Below are 9,535 nucleotides of genomic sequence, written 5' to 3' on the forward strand. Positions count from 1 at the left end.
AACAATGAGTAGTGATATGGCTGAAAATAAAACAATCTACCTGAAAATAGATAGCTTTAAGTGAAGAGCAATTTCCGCAATTTCCGCAATTACCATTTCCGCAATTTCCATTTCCTCAATTTCCATTTCCGCAATTTCCATTTCCACCATTTCCGCACTTTCCGCAATTTCCATTTCTGCATTTCCGCAATTTCCATTTCCACCATTTCCGCAATTACAATTTCCGCAATTTCCGCAATTTCCATTAACATTTCCAACTATTAATGGCAGCTGGGTTTCATCATTCAAATAAAATAGAATTCTGTCCGTTTAGCTATAAAATTATGTCAGGGAATAGGGATACACAGTATATGTCTTTCATTTGCATTGCATCTCCCCCCCCCCCCCCCAAGCTTTTATTTTCGTTCGAGTAATAGTACAACTCTAATAGTATTACTTATAATAATGTAATTAAAGATAACTTCATTCAGATTTATTTTTATTTCATTTTCCAGATTATTTTTTCTTCTTTTTTTTAGATTTTCATTGGTGGGCCAGTCATAATGGTCCCGCGGGCCTGATGTGGCCCGCGGGCCTGAGGTTGAGTATCACTGCTGTAGTCTGTAACATTGTTAAAGTCCTTCGTCCCAGAGCACAAAGAGCCAATTAATTATCAGCTGCTCGCCTGGGTGTGCCTGAATGCTGTCTGAGAAGACAGAGGGTGTGGCTAAGTGACATCACTTTGCTGAATGGAAACCTAATAAATGTAGCCTACTACCATTCCTGTGTGACTTTTTTTTGAGTGGTGCAACCACTCCAAGGAACAGCAATGTCCGTGTTCACCTATGTGTTGGTTCACCTATGTATGTGTTCATGAGCACCAGTATGACTGACTACCAGTAGGGGCGCTGTTGTGCCAGAAACAGAGAGAGAGAGATAGTATTAGTGCTGAGCTGTTGCCTGCTAATGAGAGAGAGAGAGAGAGAGGAGAGGAGGGGGCAGAAGGGAGTTGCAACACTCAGTTCACACGGGTGTGATTTTTATATATATATCCTTGATTTCAAATATTCAAACTGCACGATAAAACACCACGAACCTGCGGGATAGCAATATTTATTGAAAAGACCACATTTTCTTCTAACTCAATGCATAACGTTAAAACAGGCCAGTTTAATTCAACATGCAATCAATAAAACTAGAGAAGTACAAATTATGCTACATTTAAACATTTGTATTCTTCACAATTCTAGCTTAGTACTGTTTCATGCATTCAAGGTTTGCCATATACTTCAGTGAGTTGGATGTCGGTGCATTATATTTTATTTAATTAATTTGTCAAGCTCTACTATTCAAGTCAAAATAATAATATAACACAAGAAACATAGCTCATGTAAATAGTTTGAAACAGGGTTTTCTCTTTTTCTTTTTGCTAGCGCACTTAAGTTTTCTGAGCTCAGAAAGATGTCGTTATAAGGTCCCTGTCTCAGGACCCCAATTATCCCTGCAATGCTTCCAGAACATTCATCCCCTAACAAAATGCCCACGGCATTCAATGAAGAGGACCAAAATACCACAGTCTGTGGACTTCTCATTCTCCTTTTAAAATGTTCATATCACTCTCATACAGGGCATATAGGCAGACTGTCGCGCGTGGTCGCGCACGTCCCCTGCTGCGCGCAGCTTAAAAACCGGGTTTTTAAGACAGCTGGTGGATGGAAAAGAAGCTCCACCTCCGCGCCCGACTGACGTGGAGGAGAGCGCGTCCGGGAAGCTGTCCGTGGCGTCAGTCGGGGCGCGGAGGTGGAGCTTGGGTTGGAACAAATTGAGAGGTTAGACACCTTTATGAACGCTATTTCGCTATAACTTTCCCTAACTATCAGGCTACACCGTCCAGGTTCTTCTGAACATCTACCCTCCTCAGCTGGGCTTAACCGGGGCCTTCTCAGGTGTCAGGGCGCCGATGGCCATGGTGTCGGAGGCCTTGTCGCAGCAGTAGAGGTAGAAGAACGGATACAGCTTCTCCGTGAACCCGCAGTCCCGGAGCGTGTGGATGTGCGTCCGCGCCCGCAGGTCATAGAAGGACACGTGCCCCTCCTCGTAGTCCACGTAGACGCCCACGCGCTTCAGCACGACCTCCGGGGTCAAGGTCAAGGTGACCGGCGGCACCGAGGACACGCGGTACCCCGGCGTCGCGCCTCTCTTCATGGCCAGCGCCCAGTAGCCGTTGGCGCTGCTCACCGAGATGCGGCCCCGCCGGTTGACGGAGGCCCGGGCCACGCCCAGGTACCAGTCGTCCTTGTCGCCCACCGCCACCTCCCAGTAGTGGCGGCCGGAGGCGATGGCGTGCCGCCCCAGCACGATGACCACCGTGTCGAAGCGCTCCGGCGTGTCGGGCAGGTCCGGCTGCCACGCGCCCAGGTGCCTCAGCTGCCGGCGGTCCTGCGAGAGCTGCAGCCACGGGTTGGCCGTGTCGGGGTCCAGGGTCAGGTCCACTGTTGGAGTTTGACAGGAGAGAGAGAGAGAGAGAGAGAGAGAGTTCTGTATAAGAGGCAGGCAGGGCAGAGGCAGGAGCACTTCACCATTGTGAAATTAACTTGAAACCCATTCTGACCTGAGATCAGATTCTAAAAATGTTCTTCTACATCCGGACGGTTTTTTGAAAGAGCTGTGTTTCTATGTCAGTTGTTCGTAGGTTTTTCAAAAATAGCAGACCTACAAGCTCGTATGAGCTTTTAGATCTGATATGCTCATTTTAAGACGGCCCACTCACTCAGCATCTCATTGGTGGGCTGTATGGACAGTTCAGAAACCTGCCCACCAATGACGTCATCGATGGGCATTCTCTCTTCTACCATCTCTTCTTCCCTCTCTCTTTCTCTCTTTTGTTTTTTTTTGGAAAATTATTTCACCCACTTTCTTACTTACTGGGATGTTTGCAGAATTACAGTGCATTTCAAGCACAAACTCAATACAAAGACTGTTAACTGTGAGTGGACGACCCAATTAAGCAATACACTTGTTTACAAGAGGGTCCACCATGTTCAATTCATCAAAACATTTAGAGACGTATACAAATAGACACTTCTGTATAGTTAAAGAACAGAACAGCACAGGACAGAACAGGGCGGTGGGGGGCCAGTTCCGATGTTACCATGTGACAATAAAGCTTTTTAGTCACTAGTAATAGTAACTACCGCCTTACTCTTCCTGGAAAGGTGAAATAGAAGCCTTTATTCTTCTAACATTCTGGGGTGTTTTTTAGGTGGTCCCTACCAGTGCAGTCAGAGAGAGAGAGACGTTATTAAACCTTAAGGCTTATTCATATTCCAGTTTTAGGTAATAAGGTCCGAAACGGTGCTTAGTAAAAAACAGAGTGTTTGGGTGAGCAGTGAAGAGCTTACCACCGCGGCGTGACGTCATGTTGTAGTTTTCGGTGGTCACCTTATCGCCTAAAACTGGAGTATGAATAGGCCTCTTGCTTGTTAAGTTGTTCCTGTAATGTTCTTTAGGCCTATACAATTAATATGAATCTATTTATGGATTTATGGATGGTACGGAGGTAGTATCGATCAGTAGTTGCAGCTGCAAAGCATAAAGAGGGGAGAACTGTTTTGAGTAGACAGAAATTATGGTGCCACCTGATAATATGGGGTGACCACCGAACATGACGCCACGAGCCGCGGTGAAGAGCAAACCACCGCCACCGCTCCAGCCCTTCTCTGTTTTTACTCACCACCGCTCAACGTTATTTCAGCTCCGGTGGTCACCTCACCACCGAAAATCCAGACTATGAATAGGCCTTTAGGGGGCTCTATTTAAACCAATATACTATAGGTTGAGAATGGGAGAGTGCTTCTTCATTTACGTGTTCACTACCACCGGAGCGAAGGCCATGCATGCATGAAAAGGGTATACCTGTGTATTTCCGAAGCTTTTTGATCTCTGAAAAAGGAAAAAGAAAGAAAAGACAAAATAAGGTAACACTGTTGAATTTTGACAGCAAATTTTGTTTTTAGTTTTAGTCATAGTCTCGTGAATAGTTTATTTAGTTTGAGTCACATTTTCGTCACCTGGAATGTTTTCGTGTTAGTCTAGTTTAAGTCGACTAAATATCATACGATTTTAGCCGTCATAATAACTGATTTTACACTTGCTGAAAATAATGGATCTACAAGCACACAATGCGTCGCGCCGCGACGCATCTGCTACTTTCAGCATGCAAAATGTAAAATGACTTATATTGGAAATCTTGTCCACTATAGTCCTAACAACCACTACGCTCCCAGGATGCCAGAAAACTCACAGTAACGAAACATAATAATTCCCAATAAATAATTTCAACATCAAGCTGTTTTAGAGTTCTGCCCTGTGGTTTTAAAACAATGTGTTGTATTTTTCTCTTCTTCCTTTCTTTTTTGACGTGTACTACCGCGTGGTAATTGTTTTAACCATGTGTGCTGGCACATTTTACTGTGTTTTATCGTGTTTCCTCGCTATTGTGTCTTTGTTGTATCCCTCGCTGTGAAGCACACAGAGGCCCCTTGGGGTGATGTTGCACAAACTCAGACCCGTCTGACTCTGAACTGAGTGGTGCTGTACTGTAGTTGTACTGTACTGTAGTTGTACTGTACTGTAGTTGTACTGTACTTGTACTGTGTGTGTGTGTGTGTGTGTGTGTGTGACTGTGTGTGTGTGTGTGTTAGGCTGCGACACTTGGTGGTTAAATAATTGTATTTCTGTGCTCAGACACATACATAGGCCGGGGTGCACACCTTAGCGCACAGCCGCGGACAGAAGAACCTGACGCCCGACGCCGTTCCGGCTTTTTAGACAGCTGGTGGATGGAAAAGAAGCTCCACCCCCGTGGCTGACTGACGCGGAGGAGGAGAGCGTTTCCGGGAATCTGCCCGTCGCGTCAGTCAGCCGCGGAGGTGGAGCTTCTCGCCAGATTTGTCTCTGTTTCTAGCGAGGGGGGGGGGGGGGTTACCCAGGCTAGGAGTGGCTAAGCACCACTCAAAAATAAACGGCAACGGAACCACTGCAGATAATGTGCTATAGTTATATTGCGTTAACTAATCTATATACCGACTGGTTAAAATGAGGTTTTTTATTAATGTTTTCCGGATTGCAGCGTTAAACAGCGTGGCAGGGAGGGACTGTCAGATCCTACCGTTATCAGCCAGATTTTGTATCTCTGTCTGTAGAGTGGCTTGGAACTTGGACACGGCCTGTCTTATCATGCCAATGCACATATCCGTGGAGACACTGGTCCCAGTCCAGTCTTTGACGGTCGGAGGGATGCTGAGGGCTGGGAAACTCTGTGGAGTAATTATAATACGAAAATGAGATACATTCAAAACTTTGAATGAAAACGTGACATTATATTATTAGAATAAAAACAAATAACATTCTGAAAATAAAAAATATAAATATACAGTAGCTCCGATATATAAAAACAACATTTAACTGTGATTATACAATGAACATGCAAACACACATGCACATGAAAGGGAGAGACGACGTGGGCTCTTGTGTGAATGGGTGAATGTAATGCACAATCTACAGTATGTAAAGCGCCTTGGATAAAGGCGCTATAGAAATGCACCATTTACCATTTTTTACCACTACGTCGGCTTCAAAGCGGTGCATAGCAGTGGGCGTGGTTTTCTGGATCCCCAGAAAAATCGGCCATTCATTTTCCCCGCATATAGAGATTTACAAAAAGATCTATTGTTTGAAGCCTAGAATCAAGTCATCCAGGATCCTGGTGAGTTGTGAACATGAAACCTTTGCTATTGTGAAAAGAAAAAAGAAAATTGGATATTTAATGATATGATACTACATTGCCACCTGGTGGACACCAGTTTTGGCCCCAGTGGTTGCCACCACCGCCCATTATAAATAAAAGAAAGAAAATGTCATTCTATTGTGCATGTAATGTGCATATCATCACCTGCAAACCAGATTAGAGGAATTTTCTAAATATGGATTAAAAAGAAATATATATTTTTATTTTTTATTTTTTTCAAAAAGGCGTCCAAAGGCGTCATGTGGCACTGAGACAGTATATACAGTACCCTTTGTTTTGTGGTTTTCATTAATTCTTTTCACAGAATCAAAGGTTTTATGGTCATGATTCACCAGGATCCTGGATGGCTTGATTCTGGGCTTAAAATATTTGATATATTATCAAATGTCATATTTTTAAATCTCTATGGGGAAAAAATGAATGGCCGATTTTTCAGTGGAACCAGAAAAACACGCCCCACTGCTATGCCCTTTTAACCAAAACTGATTTCATCAAAGAAGACAAAATAGCCTATAATGGCCGATATATATTAGCCAAACCGATAAATCAGTCCTGGGCTCTTGGAAAAGAAAACATAAATGAACATATGTGACTACATTTGACTGAGAGACTGCCATATAGCTTCAAATTGACATATTGGTTGTTCAGTTTGGCCCACACCAGTTTTGGAGAAAACAAGGCTTGCAGAAAACAATGAGTTGAGAAAAACAGACTTGAAAGGTTCACTTCTGTGGTCTCTAACATTACACCTATAGCTACACGTTTAAGCATTTATTTCATATTTACATGTCGATTTCAGCTCTGACACTTATTTCAGACATGCTCTAGTATGTGAAGAGTCTGTTTGTGCTATGAACTCATTTTGAAAAAAAATAATAAAAGGTTTTTCTCCTCTGGTGAAAAGCTGGAATTTGCGCGATGGCAGTCTCTCAGTCAAATCTGGATCTGGTCACATTATATGATCTCCTCATGAAGTCACCTGTAGGAAGTGAACGTGGTCGGTGCGAGACAGCGTCTCCAGGTCTTTGTTTCGTCTCTTCAGCTCGGCGATCTCCCGCTCCAGCTCGGCCACGAGGCCCTGGGCGCGCGTCTCCGTGTGTCTCTGCTGCTTCTCGATGGCCAGGATCACGTCCGCCTCGATCCTCTGGACGGAGCGCACCAGCTCCGAGAACACCCGCGTGGCGTCCTCCATCTCACTCTGAGCACTCGCCTGGAATCACAGTTAAAAAATAAATATTAACAAAACAAAGAGGAAAAAGTAAAGGAAAAATCACAGCCCCTCACATATTAGGACATTCTTTTTTTTTTTTATGTTTTTTTGTGGCTTTCACCTTTTTATTTTTTATATTTTTTTATGGAGGGACAGACAGTAGGCTGACAGTCGAACCTGCGGAACACTGCCAGACTGGATTACCAGCCAAGGTGCCTGGACCATTGAGCCATGGCCCAGGCCACATTAGGACATTCTAATGTGTGAGGGGGGCCGTGATTTTTCCGTTACTTTGGTGATCGATCAATTGAGTCAGTCAGCCACCCATCCATCAATCTTCCACCGCTCGTTGGCGTCGAGTCATGTAGGAGATGCAGTTCTTGTTAAAACACGAGTCAAACGGAGAGTCGGGGACTCACCTTGTTGAGCTCCACGCAGTGTTTCAGCTCCTGCACCTTCTGCAGTCTCTCCTGGATCATCTGCTGAACGTCTATCTCTGTCGACTTTAGCTGCGCCTGCAGAGAACAACAACATGTGTGTGAAGGAAGACGTCACTTCTGGACAAGCATGGTGGTGGTCACTTGCTATCTATTGATGAGTGTCTACTTTTTCAATAAAAGCTACAGGCTACGAGAGCTTTTATTGAGAGGGAAAAGGAAGTTGCCGCCGCCTGTTGTTCCTGCCTGTCGACTACAAAACAATACTACAACATGACGTAACGATATCATCCGCTTCCCGACAGGATCATACAGACTTTTGAAACAGAGACCAGGCCTTCCTCCGAGGTGGTGGATTTTGTTAATGCCAAAAATAGGGAACCCATGTTGAAAAGTGGTTAAATGTATGGATGTGCGAGCACGGCACTCACCTTCCTGTCTATCCACTCCCTCTCCACGGGCACGGTGTAGTGGGACCGGTGGTCCGTCTCCGTGCACAGCACGCACACCAGGGCCTGGTCCTTCTTGCAGAAGAGCTCCAGCAGCCGCTCGTGCTTCTGGCACATCCTCTCCTCCATGTTGGCCACGGGCTCCATCAGCTGGTGCTTGGCGAAGCGGGCCGAGTGCGACGCCAGGTGCTCCTCGCAGTACGACGTGAGGCACACCAGGCAGGCCTTGACGGCCCGGGGCCTGCCCTCGCCGCCGAGGCACACGTCGCAGAGGACCTCCTCCTCCCCCCACGACGGGCTGCGGGGCGGGGAGGGCGGCGGGGAAGCGGGCGGAGGAGGAGGAGGCGGGGTCGTCTGGGGTCCTCCTCCTGGGAGTATTTGCGGCGAGGGCGGAGGCGAGGTTTGGGGCGGGGGCGCCCCCCCACCCGGCGGCGTAGATGGGGGTGATTTCCGCGCGACTCTAGCCGGAGGTACCGGCGGCGGTGGAGGCAACAGCGGCGGCAGATCCTCCTGCGGCCCATGAGCCGCGGTCGTCGGTGTCTTCTCTTTGGAGAGGAGCCTCTCCTCGTGCTCCCGTCTCCGTCTGTCCATCGTCCACCTCTTCTCCCTGCCCGCCTGCATCTCCTCCTCCTCCTCCTCCGCCTCCGGCTCGGCCTCCCTCGCCGCCTCCTCGGGCGGCGCGCCCCGCCGCACCCGGATCTCCTTGAACTGCTCGGCGATCTCCCTCAGCACGGTGTTGACGCTGATGTCGGGCCTCTTGCTGAAGGCCTTCTTGCACATGGGGCACTGGTAGGGCGAGGCGCTGCCGGTCTTCCAGTAGCCCAGGATGCAGCCCTGGCAGAAGTTGTGGCCGCAGGGGATGGACACGGGGTTGGTGAACACGTCCAGGCAGATGGAGCAGTGGACCTGCTCCTCGGACATGCAGTTCCCCGCGGAGGAGGAGGCCATGCCTGCGCGACCAAGAGGCAGGGTCATTTTCAGCTCAATCAACGGGGGGAGGGGCATGGAATGGAACCTGCTGTGATGTATTGTATATATCCAGGCGACTGGGGTTAGAGATGGCGTCGTTTTATTTCAGGTCACTATAATGTGGCATGCCAAGATGACTAAAGCAACAAAGCATGCCGTTTGTATAATACCTCCAAGTGGAAGCAGCTATAACCCAATTGAATATATGCGGTGTTGTCTGATCCGTTTGATACTCCAAAATACAACTCAAGCAACTTATTGCTTAGTGCTTTAATCTCTGCCTAACAAGTCAAAACTTGGCTTTTGAAACAGCGGCCATAATATTGTATTGTAGGTGTGGGGCCGTGGGCCGTGGCCATATTGTACTATTGTATTGAGATCTGTATTTATTGTCGTAAAATGAATACGTGACTGTCTGCATTGTAAGTGGGCTTTTTAAGATAGGGGCAGGGAGAGAGAGAGAGAGAGAGAGAGAGAGAGAGAGAGAGAGAGAGAGAGAGAGAGAGAGAGATTCTCTCTCTCTCTCTTGGAGGCATGGTGAAAGGCCTGGCTATTCATAGAAAACTAGATTAGTCTGTCTAAAAATATTGGTCAAGTCACCGAGCGATGTGGCTGCAGAGTAACAACGTGGGCTATGCGGCTTTTAGAATAACTGACCTATAAAACAGAATAACTGACCTAT

The 9,535-nt window shown here is 46.8% G+C and overlaps 1 protein-coding gene across 6 annotated transcripts in view; it reads right to left on the reverse strand.

Annotated features, from left to right (window-relative positions):
* Positions 1-1,061: 1,061 nt before the first annotated feature.
* The window catches only part of LOC308334962 (E3 ubiquitin-protein ligase TRIM39), an 8,997-nt gene continuing 523 nt past the window's right edge, over positions 1,062-9,535 (reverse strand). For 4 of the 6 annotated variants that reach the window (XM_080791865.1, XM_080791866.1, XM_080791867.1 and 1 more), the window contains 6 exons: positions 7,867-8,902; positions 7,418-7,513; positions 6,768-6,998; positions 5,150-5,297; positions 3,895-3,921; positions 1,062-2,471 (listed from right to left, as the gene is read on the reverse strand). In XM_080791865.1, the coding sequence (XP_080647991.1) occupies positions 1,897-2,471; positions 3,895-3,921; positions 5,150-5,297; positions 6,768-6,998; positions 7,418-7,513; positions 7,867-8,889 (2,100 nt within the window). In that variant the 5' untranslated portion in view covers positions 8,890-8,902 and the 3' untranslated portion in view covers positions 1,062-1,896. The remainder of the gene's footprint in view (positions 2,472-3,894; positions 3,922-5,149; positions 5,298-6,767; positions 6,999-7,417; positions 7,514-7,866; positions 8,903-9,535) is intronic. The other 2 variants (XM_080791870.1, XM_080791869.1) reach the window with 1 other exon arrangement.

Source organism: Protomyctophum bolini (assembly GCF_963924005.1).
Source record: "Protomyctophum bolini genome assembly, chromosome: 20".
Taxonomy (NCBI): Eukaryota; Metazoa; Chordata; class Actinopteri; order Myctophiformes; family Myctophidae; genus Protomyctophum; species Protomyctophum bolini.